This window comes from Paramisgurnus dabryanus, chromosome 12, assembly GCF_030506205.2.
Source record: "Paramisgurnus dabryanus chromosome 12, PD_genome_1.1, whole genome shotgun sequence".
Classification (NCBI taxonomy): domain Eukaryota; kingdom Metazoa; phylum Chordata; class Actinopteri; order Cypriniformes; family Cobitidae; genus Paramisgurnus; species Paramisgurnus dabryanus.
In genome coordinates this window covers 18,789,076-18,808,901 of record NC_133348.1, presented here as the reverse complement: position 1 = coordinate 18,808,901, position 19,826 = coordinate 18,789,076, and the positions used below count along the sequence as shown (strand labels likewise).

Genomic DNA, 19,826 nt, shown 5'->3' with positions numbered 1-19,826 from the left:
TGTGTTCGACTTCATGCGGCGCTGCGCAGACCGATCGGCGGCTGACTTAAAGCAGTGCATGCCAGTTAGTAATTTTTTCCGACCTGAGCTGGCGCTGAAGGCACGTGACTGTGTCATATGGTTTTAAAGAAGCGCAAGAGCGATTTGAGATCAGCCGCCTGAGTCAGCCAGCGCATATCGCAAAGAGGAGCTGCACGGGCTGTAATGACGACACAGCTGTTTCACGATTGGTCGGATTCACCACATGACAACAATCACGTGTTTTTCGTGTTTATTTTCATGCCCTCAGTTACATGATTGTTCCCAAGTATGTATTTTTATAACAGTTAAAGCTCTTTTCATGTAGTCATGATGTTATAATGTGCCATGTTCATTAAAATAAAATGGATAAAAAACTTAGACCCCACTACATTTGGTATTTAACTCTTTCCCCGCCAGCGTTTTAAAAAAAAGTTCCAATGGCAGCATTTTTCATGATTTTCACAAAAGTTTCATGCCTTCAGAAAATGTTCTTCTTGAAATAAATAAACAAACAATATACCAAATGAAAGAACAGACCCTCTGCTTTAAAAAAAAAACATTTAATTCTACCTTCATTAGTTCTCTTTTTATCACCTCTCAAATATGGGTAGGTTTCTTCAAAAACACCCAAATTTTGAGCAAAAAGCTGACATACTGTAATTTAATTTTTGTGAAGGACTTTTGATAGAGATTCGATGCAGGGCAATCTTTAAAATATAGTTCTTTCTCTTTCACGTGAGGCGCTACTTCTGGGTTGTATAAGTTGCGGAATTGGTGGATAATAGCAGTATTGCGGAAAGCCGGAAATTCTCGTCATTGGCAGGGAAGCGTTTTCTCTTAATTGACGAGTTATCTCGTCAATGGCGGCGAAAGAGTTACATAATATATGCTTAAGTTAAACTTCATTCCTGTAAAAACGGATGCTGTAAGCCCCTCCAGTTCCAGTCATGCTCATACACGGACATTCAAAACAGTATAATTTACATTTTATGTTGTTTACATCTTAAAAATCATGTTTACTGTGATAAAGCAAGCAAACGCCACGTGATCAGCCATGCCTGACGTAAATGCAGAAAACTACGGGAATCACAGCGTGTCCGACTTCACGTCTCCGCTTTCAGCTCCTCCCCGCCTGCACCCAGCTAATCTCGCCGATCGGTTACATCCAGCCGCAGCCGATGTCGAACATACCTAACAATAAAAAGGGCTGCCATGATCCTGTCACATGATACAGGTTTAAATACATACAGGGCTAACAGGATCATGAAACATACTGTATGATGGGGTTAAATATGTATTTAGGCGTAGCCCGTTTACTTCATATCCAGGCTGATCTCACAGAAATTCATAACTATTTTACGAAGTTGATTATTTGTATGAATGTGTACACTTTGAATTGTACAAAACATATAATTACTAGAAACAGCAAAACTGAAGTCCCACCCTTTAAACCCAGCATCACTGGAATGAAAGCAGATCACATTAAAACGTACAAATGAGATTCATACAAATTACTGTAGCCACCTTGTGGCCTAATTTGCCATGAGATTGAATTATATCAACATAATGATTATTATTTCTTAGCACTATAATAATTTAATATTGATGTATTGTTAAACTGTTTAATTGTGATTGAAAATGAAATAAGGTGCGCCTCTATCTTATTAAGGTATGAAACACGTATGTTCGAGCTGAGAGACTGGCTGCAACAGCTGGAGGAGAGACTGAAGACAGATGTTTCTCTGTGGGGTGAAAGTGAGCCAGGAGCCCTTGTCTGCTCTGAAGAGCTGAGAAGTGTGGAGGAAATCCACAGAGAGCTCCTGATAAGAAGGTACGTATGGTTGATCTGTGTGCATGAGGCAACATGTGTACAGGAGATTGTTCAGTATATGAGGTGATTATGAGCTGGTACACACAGTTGCCTGCATGTGTTTGTTTTCTGTATCTTTCCTAGGGCATCTCTTGAAAGACTATGTCAGTCGCCTCTCACACTGTCAGAAGGAGGATCTAGATCACATGATAATATGGCAGAAGAGTTGCTCTCGAACCATGAGGCGTTGCTGCAAGAGGCCAGGAGTCGAATCCGCTGCCTGCAGGAGTATCAGGCCTTCGAGGAGGCGTTAAAAGCAGTAGAGACTTGGTTGCAGGATGTTGAGGAGAGATTGGAGAAACTTGAGAACACAGAAGGGAATAAAAAAGAGGTTGAAGATAAACTTGAGCGAGCACAGGTATGGATAGGAACGTTTTACTGTAGGTAACATCTGGAGAGATCTGAAGTATATTCACTGCATGTGCATTATAATGGTTTTATACATAATAATGCAATTTTCAACGGACATTTCCCTAGTGCTGTTTGAAGGGGAAGTCTTATTTTTAGAGCGGTTAGTACTGTAAGTGCAAGTATGAAGTAGCTCTAAGTTGTGTGTTTGTTTCCTCTTATCCAGGATATCCTGCTTATGAAGGGCGAGGGTGAGGTAAAGCTTAACATGGCTGCTGGGAAGGCAGAGCTGGTCATTAAGAGCAGCGGTGAGGTGGAACGGGGAGTGAGGTGGAAGCTTCAGGAGGCCGAAGATGCTTGGGCAGCTCTATTGCTGAGAGCCATGAGTTGCCACAGGTGCTGTGATTCTGTGACCTTTGACCTCATTGAATTTAGTGACCTGCTTTAAAGAGTGTGTCTCGCCAAATGACCGAATGGTCAATTTATGCTTGCAATTGAATGGGAACAAACCATGTTGATGGAAACATCGATAGTAATATAATTACCAGGGCCATTTAGCTACAATGGGTCAAGAGTGATAAGAGGGAAAATATAGTGGTCTGTTTTTAAATTGGCAAATGTGCTTGACTGCAGGTGCCAGCCACCTGGGCTGTTATTCAATTATTGTTACTATGGTAACCATGTTATTAACTGGTGCTATCAATTTCAATTAACACCAAGGGTTTAATGATGGAGCGTTTTTTCTAATTATCTGTTGAATAATTCGGTCATGGTTTGATAGTGGGGATCAGATTGCAGAATGGAAAAAGTGTGTTTAAGATGCTACAAAGGTCATTGAGAATATGATGAATACACGATTTTTAAATGTGATGATATTTTATGAATTATGATAAAGCACACAAAGTTCAGAATGGGTCTTTCAGTAGATATGTTCACCCTTTGCTTTAATGATATCTCAAGCTGGCATGGAATTTACAAGTCCACAAAACCTGATAATGTTATTCCAGGATAATAAAACATTTGCATGCTTCAGAAATTTGATGTTTCATAGGAGTTAACAATGATCAATGTCACAAACTGGCTTATTTCCTTACTGTATCCTAAATGAGATCATAAGCTTTCTTTGTTTCAAATCTGTCAAGAAACATGAAACTAAAGTGAACTTTTAGAATTACATTAGATTTTTTCCCAATGTTTTTTGTCTGGTTTCAGTCGATTGGAGTGGACTGTCAATCAGTGGGATTTGTTTGTGGAGTCTCGGGCACAGTTGCAGAAGTGGCTGGAGGGAGTTGGGCATGAGGTGAAAGGTCCTCTGGAGCCTCAGCTTGGACTTCGGGAGAAACGAAAGCAGCTGGAGAGACTGCGCCTGCTGTCATTTGAAGTTGAGGACCATCAGGGAGCACTGTGCTATCTGGAGGAGAGCGCAACTGAACTTTACAAACGTACTGGAGACCCTGTCTTTAAGGAGGAGGAAATGATTCTCCTTAGGGCGCATTTTGAGGATGTTAAAGCTGCAGCTGAGGTAAATGCATATTAGATATTTGAGGTGTCATGAAAAATTTCATATACATTTTTTTATAAATTATTTATTGTTCCTATTTAGGAGCGAGTCAGACTGTCAGAGGATGTTGTGCTTGACCATAAGAAGTACATGGAAACAATCAGGGAGCTCACTGATTGGCTAATGGTGGTAGGGGAGGAGCTTCAGCAATGCTCTGACCCATCTGGTGACTCTCCCACCTTAAGTCGGAAGTTGACTGAAGTCCGGGTAAGAAATTGTAAAAAAGTTCATTGACATTTTAAATGTAAAGCCAGGTTTTTGTTGTCATTAGATTAAATGTATTTGCATTTAATTGCATTGTGTGTAAAAGACAAGGATGGATATAACTCACTTTTTTTATTCAACTTAATAATTAACAAAGCTGACAAAATGTTCCTCTGGCTCAGTGGGTTTAATCCAATGTAACACACATACTAAATTGTATAAATTGAATGCATTTATAAGTTGCTTTGGATTAAACTGTCTGCCAAATGCATACATGCGAGTGCATAAGAATAAGTGCAAATCCATTCTTTTAACCAAAGGCGAAACATGAAATTATGTGCGACATTGATATGCAAAATTGCATTTCAGTTGCACATAAGAGTATAGCTGTATGTGTGTAGCTGTATAAATAGACATTATAGACAGGAATATGTACTTTTATTAAGCCCATGAGGGAAATTGCACTGCAATGGCAGCCGGTTAGCAAACCACAGCATACATTAAAAACACATTTACAGTATTTACACTACAAATAAAGGAAAAAATATATATATACACCAATCAGCCATAGCATTATGACCACCTGCCTAATATTGTGTAGTCCCCCCCTTTTGCCAGCCAAACAGCCCTGAACCAATCAAGGCATGGACTCCACAAGACCTTTCTATCAGAACCAGCATTCACTTTTTCAGCAATTTCAGCTACAGTAACACGTCTGTTGGATCGGACCACACGGGCCAGCCTTCACTCCCCACGTGCATCAATGGGCCTTGGCCGCCCATGACCTTGTTACCGGTTCACCGCTTTAACTATATTGGATCACTTTTGATAGGTACTGACCACTGCAGACCGGGAAAGGTCTATGGAGTCCAGTGGCTGTTTTGGTGGCAAAAGGGGGAACTACACAATATTAGGCAGGTGATCATAATGTTATGTATATATACACAGTAAATGTACAGTAACTGTATCTGTGAGACCAAAGGTGAATAAAAGACGAAAACCTTTTATTCGAAGGTTAGAGGTTTGTATCTAATAAATACTCTCACAGGCCTTCAGATCACCGAATGTAGAGATTTTACAGTTTTTAATGGAACTTCAGTATTTCTGTGCTGATTTGCCTTTTTTACACCTTCTTCTCATCTCGACAACATGTCAGAGCATGAGGTGTGTGTTCAATGAGAGAGAAAGGAAGAGTGAAAAAGAAGATACCAGAAGCAGCGAGAGACCAATAAGAGGCGTTAGAAAAGGGGGGAGAAATGAGAAAAGGGGGAAAACTGGGAGAGTATATTTCTCTGCTTTTTACACCTTTCACCAGGATAATCAGTGCCAGTCAGAGAGAATGAAAGAGTGGTAGACAGGAAACAGCACTTCACAAAAATATCTATTCAGATACATAATCAGTTTTCCTTTTCAGCTTACAGTATGCATTTTGGATAGGATCTTACCTTTTTAAATCAGTTTATTAATGTCATCTGTTATACAGTACATTGTGGCTGATACTTCAGTTGCAGGCCCATTTTTGTGCCTTTGCATGATTTGAAAAAACTTTTTCCCATAAAACAAAAAATGTCACATTTGTAATTTATTTGGTAATAATGTGCACATTTCTTAATTTTTAAATAAAAAAATAATGTTTTTTTATTTAATGTCTATTCGGTTATAAGGGTAATGATAAGTGACACATTTTTATTAATTTAATTGTTATTGACCGCTAACTAACTGTTTGTAAATAGCATAATACATAACTATATCAAATTTTGGTTACCTTCATGACCTTTTTATATTACAAAAAATATTTTTCATTGAATTGATTAAAGTTGATTAAACCTTTGGCTCGCAATGGTTCCTTATTTAGCACCTTTATTTTTATGAGTGTGGATGAATGCATATTTAACTCGGCTGTGATAAAATTAAACTAAGAAAGAGAGAGAGAGAGAGAGAGAGAGAGAGAGAGAGAGAGAGAGAGAGAGAGAGAGAGAGAGAGAGAGAGAGAGAGAGAGAGAGAGAGAGGAGGTCGTGAAGGAGAGAAACGAGGAAGGATGCTTTTGGGAGCAGCGTTCGATCCCAAAAGAGCGCCAAGTGAGTTTTCTAGCGGGTCACCGTGAGAATCACCGTGAGCTGTAGCGACAGCAGTTGAATAACAGGCAGCCACCGATGCCGCAGTTTCCGTAGCAACTTTACCCCCCCTCTCTCCTCGCTCCCTCCCTCCTTCAGGAGCTGCTGGAGCGCGGCGCGTGCGAGGGACGCGAGAGGCTGCGGCGCGTGCGGCTGAGCGCAGAGAGAGCCGGAAGGCACACGGCGGCGGCGGGCTGCGAGCTGATGGATGGAGAGGTGGCGGCTCTGGCTCGAGCCCTGCACCAGTGGGAGGGAACGTCGCTACGAGCTCGCGACGCCCTGGAGACGGCCGTGACCGCGGCGACAGGGTCCGAGAGGGAACAGACGCGACTGACAGCGCAGTTAGAGGGAGAAATGGAGAAGCTGGAGGTGCAGTTAAAGGAGTGGAGCGACGGACTGAGCAACGCTGAGCGGAGAAACAGCGGAGTTGCGGCTGTGGAGGGATGGACGGTCGCCAAGGTAATTGAGGAGAGATGGAGAGCACGGGAGGGAGGGAGGGAGGGGGAGTATATGGTAAAAAGAATTTAATTATAGTACGGATTATGTAAACATGCTGTTTAAGGAGTCAACGACACAAACATTTAGCCAGTACGAAGTCTTTACTTATTTCGCAGTGTTTGTTGGATTGTGTCTGTTTACTATCGCAGCAGGCGCTCATGTACTAGCTCATATGAAAAAACACTGTAGTATACTTTAGTATTTACTATAGTAAACTGTAGAAACATTTCTATATACAGTGTTTTTGAACATTATACTAGTAAATATCGAAGTATACTGCACTATTTACTAATCTATTTACTACAGAATAGGCCTAGTAATAAACATTAAAAACAATGTGAAGTAATATATACTACAATTTTCTACAATTTACTACACTAAATACTAAATATTACCTATACTACAGTTTTTTTATAATGTGGTACACTATATGTATACAATAGTATGCTATTTATTATAGGGGTGCAATATATAATATATAGTAGTCTCATAGTGATATACTGTAAATATGATTTAGTAGTGTACTGTAATACTTTATGCATACTGAAGTATATTATAGGATAGCATTGTATTAATGAACAAAGTGTATTAATTTAATATAATACTATAAAATATTTTAAATACTATAAAAAAGTGAGTTGTTTGCGATATGATAACCTTAAGAAAAGACACAGCTCATACATCAGTATCACATAAAATTGTTGTGGTTTTGAAACCTTGACTTTTTAAAACCTTGTTATACCTTGAAACCGGTAACCAGCCCATGCCTATATGAAATACTATACAATTTACTATAGTAAATACTGAAGTATTGCACAGTACTCTATGTCTAAATGAAGTTATGTATTATTTAATAGCACAGATTTTTTAAATGCAATGTTTTGATATTTCAGTTTTCTTTCGTTCTGGTTCTCTCGCTCTTATAAACTATAAAGAGTCACTTCTGAGTTAATTCAATGAGTTGGTTCACTTCTGCAAGGGTTGTTTTTACTCTCATCTGCCTCCCTCTGCGCACATAATAAAAAAATAAAGAGCAGTTGTTTACTTTTTTATAGCGGTATTGCTTTTTAAATAGTGCTCATGTTCAAATCGGTCAATTTTCACTTTCTCTAATTCTGTGTTTCCGGTGTCCGGACTTGTTTGTGTTATGTGCTCGTTTGCGCGGCAAAGCCTTCTCAACATCTGACAGCTGACTCCCATCGGGAGCATGAGAGAGAGAGAGAGACGAGGGGAGGAGGGAGGGGAGAATGTGAAAGGAGGAGGGAGGGAAAAAGAGAGATAGTGAGAACGCAAGAGAGAGAACATGTCAAAGGCGGAGAGTAGTGAATTAGAGCCACAGAAGAGGGTGAAAGAGTGCAGCATGTGAAGTGGAAGACGAGGAGGAGTGGAAGAAGGAAGAGGAGGAGAGAAACTGGAGGAGGAAGTGTTCTGTATGGGGAAATCAGGGAAGCATTTCCCTCTTTTTTAAAGAGAGGCTTAGAGGGAGGGTGGAAACACAGAGAGAGGGAGCGACATGATCTCGGCTCTGTTTAATTTCAAACATGTTCGAAGAAGTGGGAAGGCTTCCTGCCCTTGCTGAAGAACAGAAATGCTTTTGTAAGAAGCCCCTGTTTTTGAGTTGAATAGAGCTGTGTGTCAATGCTCAAGTGTGTGTGTACGCACAACTTTGCGAGAAGAAGCATCAAGCCGATAAATGAGATTTCAGACGTCAAGCGTGGCCTCTGTACTGACACTCACTCCTGCTGTGTGTGTGTTTGTGTCTGTCCACCAGGGCGTTTTGGAGGGGCTTCAGGCAGCTGAAGTTATGGAAGAGAAGCTGAAAGCGCAGCTAAATGTGCTGTGTGGGTTCTCCGGTGATCTGGGTCCTCAGTCGGACAGGGTCAGCGCTCTTATCAAGCTGCACAACAGGTGAGGGCAAATGGTCACCGTATGTTTTTGTTCAACATTCCATTGCCTTAAAGTTTGTTTTGTTTGCAGACAGGTTAGACATGTATGATTCATACAGAGCCCCCCTATAAACACATCCAATGCTTTCTTGAATTGGAACATTTTGAATGTTGGAAGCTTTTATCAACCTTAAAGATTTTGACAACACACACCATCTAGAATGTCGTTTTGCATGTGTATTTAAATTATTGTCATCATTTCCAGCACTTACAAGCCTTATTTCTATGTAAATTAGGCTATTACATACTGTAGATGTGCCATATTCACAAACATCAGCATGATTTGCCTGTTACAGTTAATGTTGGCTCTATAGCTAATGTTTTTCCTTTGAAACCTGTAGAAAGCAGGCAGTAAATGGATGTTTGTATGTATTTTCTTGCATTAATGGCAGCGGTACTTAGGGAAATAAATGAATAATGTAGAACAGCATTATAACTGGCAAATGTGGGGTAAAGGAGGGCATTCAGGTGTCTGATCAGGTGACTAGACTGCAGCTGTGGAGTGTGGATTACAGTACAGTAGTAACATACTGCATAATAAAAAAAATTGAATAATAAATACTGAAATTAAAATACCTAATAAAAACCTAATAAAATACTAAAAATATTAAGCAGATTGCAGTGGTTGCTTTTTAAAATAATTAAATATAATAAACAAATATTTGGACAGACAGATAGATAGATAGATAGACAGACAGACAGACAGACAGACAGACAGACAGACAGACAGACAGACAGACAGACATATAGATACTGTAGACAGACAGATAGATAGAAATATAGTGTAGATAGACAGACAGACTGACAGACATATAGATAATGAAGACAGATAGACAGACAGACAAACAGATAGATAGAAAGATACTGTGGACAGACAGACAGATAGATACTGTAGACAGACAGACAGACAGACAGACAGACAGACAGACAGACAGACAGATAGATAGATAGATAGATAGTACACTAGATAGATAGATAGGTAGTACACCAGACAGACAGACAGTACACCAGATAGATAGATAGATAGATAGATAGAGTAGATAGATAGATAGATAGATAGATAGATAGATAGATAGTACACTAGATAGATAGTACACCAGACAGACACACATAGAGATATATATATATATATATATATATATATATATATATATATATATATATATATATATATATATATATATATATATATATATATACTGTAGATAGATACTGTAGAAAGATAGATAGTACACCAGATAGATAGATAGATAGATAGATAGATAGATAGATAGATAGATAGATAGTACACTAGATAGGTAGTAGACCAGACAGACAGACAGTACACCAGATAGATAGATAGATAGATAGATAGATAGATAGATAGATAGATAGATAGACAGACAGACAGACAGACAGACAGACAGACAGACAGACAGACAGACAGACAGACAGACAGACAGACATATAGATACTGTAGACAGACAGATAGATAGAAATATACTGTAGATAGACAGACAGACTGACAGACATATAGATAATGAAGACAGATAGACAGACAGACAAACAGATAGATAGAAAGATACTGTGGACAGACAGACAGACAGACAGACAGACCGACAGACAGACAGACAGACAGACAGATAGATAGAAATATACTGTAGATAGACAGACAGACTGACAGACATATAGATAATGAAGACAGATAGACAGACAGACAAACAGATAGATAGAAAGATACTGTGGACAGACAGACAGATAGATACTGTAGACAGACAGACAGACAGACAGACAGACAGACAGACAGACAGACAGACAGACAGACAGACAGATAGATAGATAGTACACTAGATAGATAGATAGGTAGTAGACCAGACAGACAGACAGTACACCAGATAGATAGATAGATAGATAGATAGATAGATAGATAGATAGATAGATAGATAGATAGATAGATAGATAGATAGTACACTAGATAGATAGTACACCAGACAGACAGACAGATATATATATATATATATATATATATACTGTAGATAGATACTGTAGAAAGATAGATAGTACACCAGATAGATAGATAGATAGATAGATAGTACACTAGATAGGTAGTAGACCAGACAGACAGACAGTACACCAGATAGATAGATAGATAGATAGATAGATAGATAGATAGATAGATAGATAGATAGATAGATAGATAGATAGATAGATAGATAGATAGATAGATAGATAGATAGATACTGTAGAAAGATAGATAGTACATCAGATAGATAGATAGATAGATAGATAAATAGATAGATAGATAGATAGATAGATAGTACAGCAGACATGTTTGTTTAATTAATTGAATACATTAACACACATAAATTATGTAAATTGAGGTGAGTGAAGGGTTGTGAAATTACACATTATAGTGTGTGTCTCAGTTGAGAGCACCTGTCATGACTGCAGGCTGTGCCTTGTTAGCACGGTTTTCAAGTATAGCAGCAAACAAGAAAAAAGCATGCTTGTCTTCCCTCCACTGTCTACTTGAGCCTCATCCACATTCATGTGTAGGTGTAAACACATGCTAGTGTATTTGGTGTGCGTCAGTTCTGCTGCGTTTTCACTTTTTGAGACCCAAACTCTCCCTCTGAGAGTGCCTGTCATTGAAACAGATGTCTGCAAACCTTGCGATTGACCCCCCCCCACAAGCACACACATATTTTAACCCCATCCCCCTTTTCACGCTTTCCCTGCCTATGACGGTATATATATATATTATATATATACATGTGTGTCTTTCTGCTGTTTTCTGTAGTCTCAGCCTTCGAGCTTCTCGTGAATGTCAGAATAAGGAGAAACTCCTAGAACAACGTTTCCGCTCCTCTCTGCATGATTTCCGGCAATGGCTGGTAAATGCCAATATCTCCACCGCCAAATGCTTTGACTCCCCTCATAGCATCCAGGATGCCACTGCTGCTCTTCAAAGGATCCAGGTGAGTGAAGGGGTTGTGGAGAAGTTCCCAGTCCAGGGGGGCCCATCCTAAAACCTGGAAATTGGCAAGATTTGTGGATTATAGCCAGTTTGACCACAGCAGGTTTTCATGTAAGAGCGGCCAGCATTTGATGAAGTGGTCGTCTATATTTAGGTCCCATGGGCCAGTTTATGAGGCCACCATTCAGCCAAAAATGTGCCAGACTGGGCTATTTATGACTTCAATTAGCACAACAGAAGACCTGTAAGAGCACAGGAAAATGGACGGTAATGATATATTACTGTGATGGAGACATAGTTAGGTCTGGATAAAATGTGTGGCCGCATGAAGCTTTAAAGAATTTGGCAGAATGTGAACATGCATGGGGGGTAAAGAGATGGCTGAAATTAAATAATTTTTTGTTTTTAGACAGACAAAGCTGAGATACTCTGCAGTGTCAAAAATATAAGCAAAGAGTTCATCAACTGAAGGGATGTAGTAGCTGAAGCTTATAAAGAAGACGTCCATTATAATGGGGTCATGTTTAACATACATTTACTTGCAACAGTATCACACCACTATTGTACAGCAATAAAGCATGACAGGAAAGTAAAATAAAGTGGCAGTAAACATAATATAAATAATAGCAATGTACTGTTCAGTAAAATAAAAAAACTCTCAGCAAATATTGTACAGTATTAACAAAAATAAATGAGCACTCATGGTACATAAATTGCAGATACTGTTGCTGCAGGTGCTGCTGCCTGTTATCTATTAAATTATATAAACATTTTATTTGTTACAGTTTGAAATATTTGTCTCTTTTAATAAAGCTTTTTAGGTAGCAATAAGACTTTAGTGCTCTCAGGTCTGTTTAGCATATGTTACCATACTGAAATCTATTGCATAGAATTCAGTAGGATTTCCCCACAGCAGACAAAAGATATTGCATAGATACTATACATACAAAAAGGGCGAAAGGTTAAAAACAGAGGAACTGTGTTACTGACAATAGAAAAAGCATGAAATAATAAGCAAGGCTCTCATTTTTTATTTACCACGGCAGACATTTCAAATATGGAACAATGTTTCTGCATGGCTTACCGCCCTGAACCACCAACACAGCAGCAGACATGCTTTGGGTCATACATAATTGCGTCTGTACCGTTTGAGTGGAGAAAGAAGAAAAAAGGAGGGAATGTGTGCACCTCACAGATGGTCAGAGATCCCCGCTGGGTTTCTGTCAGTGTCTGAATGTGACTCATTGCACTTGCTGCCCTCTGGTCTGTGATAGTCTACAGTACTTGTGTCTGTGTGCCTGATGTCTTGCTCTTTCTGCACCACAGGAGTTTATGAGTGACAGGCAGCAGGGTCAGGCCAGATTAAATGCTGTCCTGACGTACGGCGAGCAGCTTAGTAACGTGGTGGCTGCTGAGAGGGTGGAAGCTATCGGGTCCAAAACGTGTGCAGCCAAAGATGATTGGAGGAGCCTAATGGAAAACTTACAGAGAAGAGAGACGGCCTTACAGGTAGACCTATGTGTGTTTGTTAAACACAGCAGGTGAATGTTTTAAGGACAAAATGAATGAAACATTCTCATTTTGTGGCTTGTCAGATGTCCTGCCTGAAATAAAATTCATAAATGAATATAAAAATACTTCTTCATATTCTTTTTCGTAATCTTTTGTTGTGGCGCCAGTGAGGCTGTTGTTGGCAGGGCCCATTGAAAAAGGATTTTGAGTTGAATGTATAATGTGTTGACAGGTTCTGCAGTCTCAGATGCAGGATTTTGAAGCGAGTGTCGAACCCCTGCAAGACTGGCTGAACAAAACTGAGATGAGTGTGCAAGAGAGCAGCGCCCGCCTCCATGATCTGCCAGCCAAGAGACAAGAGCTCGCCAAACTTCAGGTACCTCCAGATCGTCCTATTGACTTAAAACATATCAGTCACTGCTGTTTACAATCCATTTCTCTGTGATCTACTTAAGAAAATCTGTGTAATTTGTAAAAGATAAAATATACAGGATCTGGTTATTACATGTCTGCTTGTCACATAAGTAAATTATTAAACACTAAACATTGATTTAAATAAAATGCAAGCATTCCTGCAGGAAATATGATTTTTTTTAAAGATGTAATATTAATTTGAGGTGTCCCCAGAATGTACCTGTGAAGTATCAGGTCCAAATACCCTATAGATCCTTTATTATACCATGTTAAAAAGGCCTATTTTTGGGTGTGCAGGAAAAAGTGCTGTTGCTGTGTGTGTCTCTTTAAATGCAAATGAGCTGCTACTTTCCTCCCAGTTTACTGTTATCTATACCGAAAACATACACTGTTTTTAAGACAGTCACCTTACTTCATTATTCATAATGAACATGCAAAAATTTAATTATGTTAAGTAGATTAAAAATAGAAATTTTGACCTAACTGTGGTCTTAGGATAATTGTGGGCGGGACCTAAGCAAAGTGATGTAAGTTTGCGCAGAAAACCTAAACAGCTTGTTCAGGGTTTTTTTTAAAAGGGGACATTTCACAAGACTTTTCAAAGATGTAAAATAAATATTTGGTGTCCCCAGAGTACGTATGTACTTTGTAGGTGTAAGCAAAAAATGCAAACGGTTGATCTCTGCACTAATTGGCAGTGCCTTGGTTGCATAGTGCAGATTAAGGGGCGGTATTATCTCCTTGTGACATCACAGAGGGAGCCAGATTTTAATGACCTATTTTTTCACATGCTTGCAGAGAATGGTTTACCAAAACTAAGTTACTGGGTTGTTCTTTTTCACATTTTCTAGGTTGATAGATGCAATGGGGACCCAATTATAGCACTTAAACATGAAAAAGTCATTTCATGATATGTCCCTTTTAAAAAGGAGAAGGCAGAATTTTATCATTACAGGGTGGTTGTGTTTGTGTACACACGCAAGTGACACACAATTATGTTCAAACAACATATAAAAGTGAATTTCTTTTATTATGTGACCTTTAAAGGAGCTGTATGTAAGTTTTTGACTTTTCTATATATTCGTAGATATTAAAGAAACATTCACATATCTGTCTCTCTGAAAAACAATGCTCTAGTCATTTATTCTCTTTTTTGTGATTAATTTTTTTTGTTTTGTTTTGGTCTATGTGATCCTCCCCACTGCCAGTTCACCCAATATTGTATTTCGACAGCTCGGTTGCCAGTTATCACGGTCGCTTAAATGAGACCATAAATGCGATCTCCGGTGGATGCAATCTTCACAATGAGCCGCAGATTGAGTTATAAAAATCAAAGCGGGTTTGTAATTTGCAGACAACAGAAAACATTGCAAACGTAAAAATGAGTCGATAAACTTATGCTTTCATCATCAGTTGCACTCCTATATGTCTGGCAACCCGAGAGGGGGGCAGGAAAAACATCTCCAATATTTTTAATTTAGGCAGCAGTACTAAGTTACTAAGTTAAACCGCTAGAAGTCAATGTTACATACAGCTCTTTCAAGCCAAGACATGAAGTTCAAACAATATGGACAGGTAGTTTAGTTTAATCAGTTGTTAATATGATCTCGCATGTTATTAATTAGGCAAATTTCTATTTCATTTATCTGTATTAAATTGCAACGCTAGCTTTTTCTTTGTTTTATCTTTTTCTAACATAACCCATCTGCCAAAAAAGACCACAAAGTATGTAGCCAATATTTAATTATCAGATGAAATCAATTAACTGTGCCTCTTGAATTTGCGGCACTTACTCAATTAAACTGGTTAAACAGAAACAGTATAAGATACCGTAGAGATAATAAAACAAGCCCTGTCTGTCATTATTGACTCTGCTGAGTCAAGATTTTTTTACTATGGAGGATTAAGATGAGATGGAGACCTAATTATTTTTTGTCAGAGCAGCGCTCCTCTAACTGCACTCGAAGAATAAAAACCCAATACAAAGGTTTATAATAATATGGAAGAAGAATAGAGGTTGAAAAGATAAATATTTCTATTTTAGCCTTATCGCAAGATCTTTCAGCTGTATTTTTGTATTACATTGTCGCCTGCTGGGCCCTTTTGTTTGCTACGTCGCCAATTACATTTCCAACAGTGTATCTGTAGTGTGTTGAGGTCCTCTTGAGTGATTATCCAGCCCTCCCTTCTCCCCATTCCCTGCTTTTACCCACTTTTCCTTCTAATCCTTTTATCCCCAGAGTGCTTCCAACATGATAGACTCTATTATCATGAACTGTGTCTGCCTAAATTACAATTTCACACTGCGCTCTTTTTCCATTTAAAAAGAAGCAAGAAATTTGGTTTGGGTGGTCTTTTGTGACCTGATGTATTAAGTACATTTAGTTAAAGTTCTCACCCATCTTATTGGATGTTGCCAAAGTCTTATGTTTTTTTCAGTATACGTGTGATTTTTCATAGCATGAACCCTCCTCTTTCTTTTCCTGTGACCCCTGCTTGCTTTGTGACCCCTGGTTGCTCATCCTCAGAGGTTGCTGGAAGAGATGCGCTCCAGAGAGTCTGAACTGGCAGGGCTAAGAGGGAGAGCACATGGGCTCTGGGATGGTCAGGGTGCTGGAAAGAGTTTTGTGCATCGGGTCTGTCAGCTAGCTGCATGCTACCTGGCCCTGAGCAACCTGATTAAGGTAACCTCCCCTGTGTACTGTATACCTTACCTGTCTTCTGTGCTTGCTGTTTACATTGTTACTACTGTCTGTAATAGAGAAATATAACATGCTTTGGTAATATGAAGAATTATACACTGCAAAAAATGACCTTCTTAGCTAGTATTTTTATCTTATCTGCCAGTGAGAAATTTTTGCTTGAATTACAGGTATAGCGGAAGATTTTCCAGAACTTTTGAAAAGAACCGCCCCTCCACTTTTTAAAAAAAATGCACATGCGCAACACTCCAGTTGCTCCCGAGAGGGAACGCCTATTAACGTGTGCACAAGAGATTGCACGAGCCTAGTTCTTCTCTTCGCTCTGTTTACAAATTGCTGTCGGCATGACTCAAACATTGAGATGTTTACTGTTTCTGTGCGGTTCGTAACATGTGCCAGAGCTAGTATCGCTAATCATAGCTTACATCAACTTTTACTAGCAGTGATTTTAAATGGATTTCTCCAAATAGCATGCCAAACTTTACCTGTCGAGTACAAACTTCGTGCAACCTGTGTGAAATATTCTCCCAAAAACACTCTGGTCTTGTTTCTTTCTTCAGAGGCCTTCTCTTCTTGTCATACAATTTGTAAAAAAAAATTCTCTTGCGACCCACAGACATTTTGAAAAAATACGGTGAGAATGCGAGCTTCAATGAATGGCTGAAACCGTAGCTCACCACACATATACACCTGAAAGTGCGTATGTGCAGAAAGCGAACCTAGAGAGACGACCTTACATAAACAGCGTAAAGCAAAAATTCACTTAAATTGTATATTTTTTGTCTATAAACTAGATTTATTTTCTTAGGTCATTTTGCTCATCAAGAAAACGCATCTTAATTTAAGACTTTTTAGATATTTCTACTGAAAACAAGACAAAAATACTAAGTAAGAAAGTCTTTTTTTGCAGTGTAGGGTTTTATTGTTTATATAACACTGAAATCTTGTTGACTTCGGTTTTAGTTGTCCTTTTTTTCTTGTGTGCAGTATTTTGAATTGTGAGATTCTGTTGATATGCATATAATTAATTCAGTTTAATTTTGAATTAAATTATTTTTGAGAATAGTTCATAAATAATTTAAGGTTTTGCAAAGTTTAATTGAAAGAGTTCATATCCAAAACTTAATTCAACTAAGTTTGATTTAGATTCTATCCTTAAGCTTTGTTTGAAACTGTAAATATGTTAAGAAAAGAATTATGAATAAATCTGAAAAAAATATAAAAAGACATTTTATGTAAAATTGTGAAAGCAAATGGTGCGGCTGTCACTGGGGAAGTATTAAAAGTTCCCATGCAAACCATTAATAAATAAGCTGGGTTTTTAATTAAAATAACCCAGCTTATTCATGTTGGGTAAATATTGGACTGAACACACCGCTGGGTTAAAAATTACCCAATGCTGGGTTGTTTTAACCATGGTTGCATTACAACGACCCAACATTGGGTCATTTTCTACCCAGCATTGGGTAATTTTTAACCCAGCATGTGTTCTGTCCAATATTTACCCGTTAAGGGTTAAAAATAAGTTACAGATATGTATACAATTGGTATCAATATATACCTTTAAGGTACCAATATGTACCTGTGATGTACCTATATGAACTCCTGTGGTGCAAGCTGTACTTTTTGACTTCTCCAAGATAAATTATGTTCTACAGCACTTGCAGTTTTAATGCTTATGACATACACAGCTAATTTATTAATGATTTGCACTTTGACAATTTTTTTGTTTTCCTTTGAAATCATGTTTGTGTCTTCTGCAGGAGAAGGTGTCCAGGGTAGAGCGAGTGGTGGGCGAACACCAGCTTTTCTCACAGGGCTTGCAGGAACTTCAGAACTGGGTTTCAGAGTCCCAACAGGTACTCAAGACCTGCAGATCCCTCACATCTGACAAGAGTGTCCTCATCACCAGAATGGGCCAGCTTGAGGTACATTTATTATAAAAAAGTTATATTTGTTGTGATACTGGGGCCAGAATTAACCAGCCCAGTTATGGAAACATTAAGCATATAGCAAAAAAACTACCTTTTCTACCACCTGCTCTTTTATGTTAGTTTATATCCGGTGTAACTAAGTTCCTTATCGATTTCAGGCTCTACTGACAGCCTGTCAGGGAAAAGAAATTCAGCTAAAGATGCTTATCACCAGAGGAGAGTCTGTCCAAAGAAACACCTCAGCTGAGGGTGTACCAGTGGTACGCAAGCAAATCCAAGACCTCAAAGACTCTTGGGATTCACTTTTGTCAGCATCCATACAGTGTAAAAGGTCGGACAGCTTTCTGCACTTGTAAATGCTACAGTAAATGCTTTGTTTGGTTCTACAGTATTCTGTTCGGATAATTGTGTCTTAGGTTATGTTGTATATTTGTTGTGTTTACAGCCAGCTGGAAGGTGCCTTGTCGCACTGGACCAGTTACCAGGAGGATGTCAGTCAGTTTGAGAGCTGGATGGAGCGAGTGGAAGAGAATCTTGGAAACTCAGACAAACACTATGCTGAAATGAGAGACAAGACTGCCAATCTGGGCCGTGCCAAGGCAACTAAAACTTTTAAATTGATTAGAGAATTGGAGCATCTCCTTCTGCTTCTAGGGATTTAACTTATATTGCAACTGAGTTGGCTCAGACTGGAAATTTTCAACTAAATGCCTCGTTTTTGTGTTGTACAGCTCCTCTATGAGGAAGTTCTCAGCCATTCCAGCCCCTTACAGACAATTGCTACCAAGGGTTCCAACATGGTTGAACATACAGCCACCCAGCAGGAGATTCAGAAACTCAATGAGAAATATACAACAATCAAAGATAAAGCAAAGGTATGCATCATGCTTTATCTACACTAAATGTGTTTAGTTATATTAGTCATGGAGCCAAATGTTCCATAATGATCTTTACAAAGAGTTCATGAGATGTCATTATGGCATACTTTATATATATATTATATGCTGTGGTGTTTCAGGCATCTGTAAGTAAGGCAGAAGAATTGGTTCTTCTCCATCAAGAGTACCAGCGAGGATTGCACATGTTTGAAGACTGGCTGGAGCAAGAACAAAGCAGCCTGGCTCTTCTATCACCACTGGATGAAGATGTTAGTTCTCTGGAGAATAATTTAAAAGAACTGCAGGTTAGTTTTGAGATGTTATTTTATCCCAGTTGTTCTTGTCAAAACATACATTACTAGGCCACCACCACCAGCTTTGATGTTTTAGCAAAGTTTTAATGTCAAAGTTTTAAATACAATTGAAAAACTACAAATCTAATGGTGGAGTGGTGGCCTAAGACTGTATATTCTTGGTCAACATTCTGAACACACCTACATATCTCCAAGCTTTTTTTCTTTGTCTAAAATCATCTTCAGATACTCCAGTCTCATTGTCCAATGGGACATAACTTGCTCAGCTCAGTTCTTGCAACTCGAGAAAGGGTCATTCCTTGGGGTGCTCCTCAAATTGAGGATCGGGCCCTGGAAACAGCCCAGACAGAATGGCAGGGTTACCAAGACCGTCTTGGCGAAACTAAAGTTCTGGTGGAGCAGGCCCTTGCGAGAGTTCAGCAACTAGAAGGTCTATTTCAAAACCTGGACCAGTGGTTATTAGACATGGAGCTCAAAGTTAAAGTAAGACGCCACCGCCGCTCTGATGTCACAGCAAAGGAGGCCCAGCTACATAATTTAAAGGTAGATGCTA

The 19,826-nt window shown here is 38.9% G+C and overlaps 1 protein-coding gene across 2 annotated transcripts in view; it reads left to right on the top strand.

The window, feature by feature from the left end:
- The window catches only part of syne1a (spectrin repeat containing, nuclear envelope 1a), a 104,439-nt gene that overhangs the window by 9,774 nt on the left and 74,839 nt on the right, over positions 1–19,826 (top strand). The window contains exons 14-30 of one of the 2 annotated variants that reach the window (XM_065257006.2): positions 1,691–1,852; positions 1,976–2,249; positions 2,466–2,635; positions 3,452–3,761; positions 3,843–4,007; positions 6,219–6,578; positions 8,389–8,525; positions 11,343–11,520; positions 12,846–13,028; positions 13,264–13,407; positions 15,974–16,129; positions 17,911–18,075; positions 18,240–18,412; positions 18,527–18,680; positions 18,813–18,956; positions 19,100–19,264; positions 19,499–19,816. In XM_065257006.2, coding sequence (XP_065113078.1) covers positions 1,691–1,852; positions 1,976–2,249; positions 2,466–2,635; positions 3,452–3,761; positions 3,843–4,007; positions 6,219–6,578; positions 8,389–8,525; positions 11,343–11,520; positions 12,846–13,028; positions 13,264–13,407; positions 15,974–16,129; positions 17,911–18,075; positions 18,240–18,412; positions 18,527–18,680; positions 18,813–18,956; positions 19,100–19,264; positions 19,499–19,816 — 3,358 coding nt within the window. Of the gene's footprint in view, positions 1–1,690; positions 1,853–1,975; positions 2,250–2,465; positions 2,636–3,451; positions 3,762–3,842; positions 4,008–6,218; positions 6,579–8,097; positions 8,214–8,388; positions 8,526–11,342; positions 11,521–12,845; positions 13,029–13,263; positions 13,408–15,973; positions 16,130–17,910; positions 18,076–18,239; positions 18,413–18,526; positions 18,681–18,812; positions 18,957–19,099; positions 19,265–19,498; positions 19,817–19,826 lie in introns of those variants that run through there. The other variant, XM_065257008.2, reaches the window with a different exon arrangement.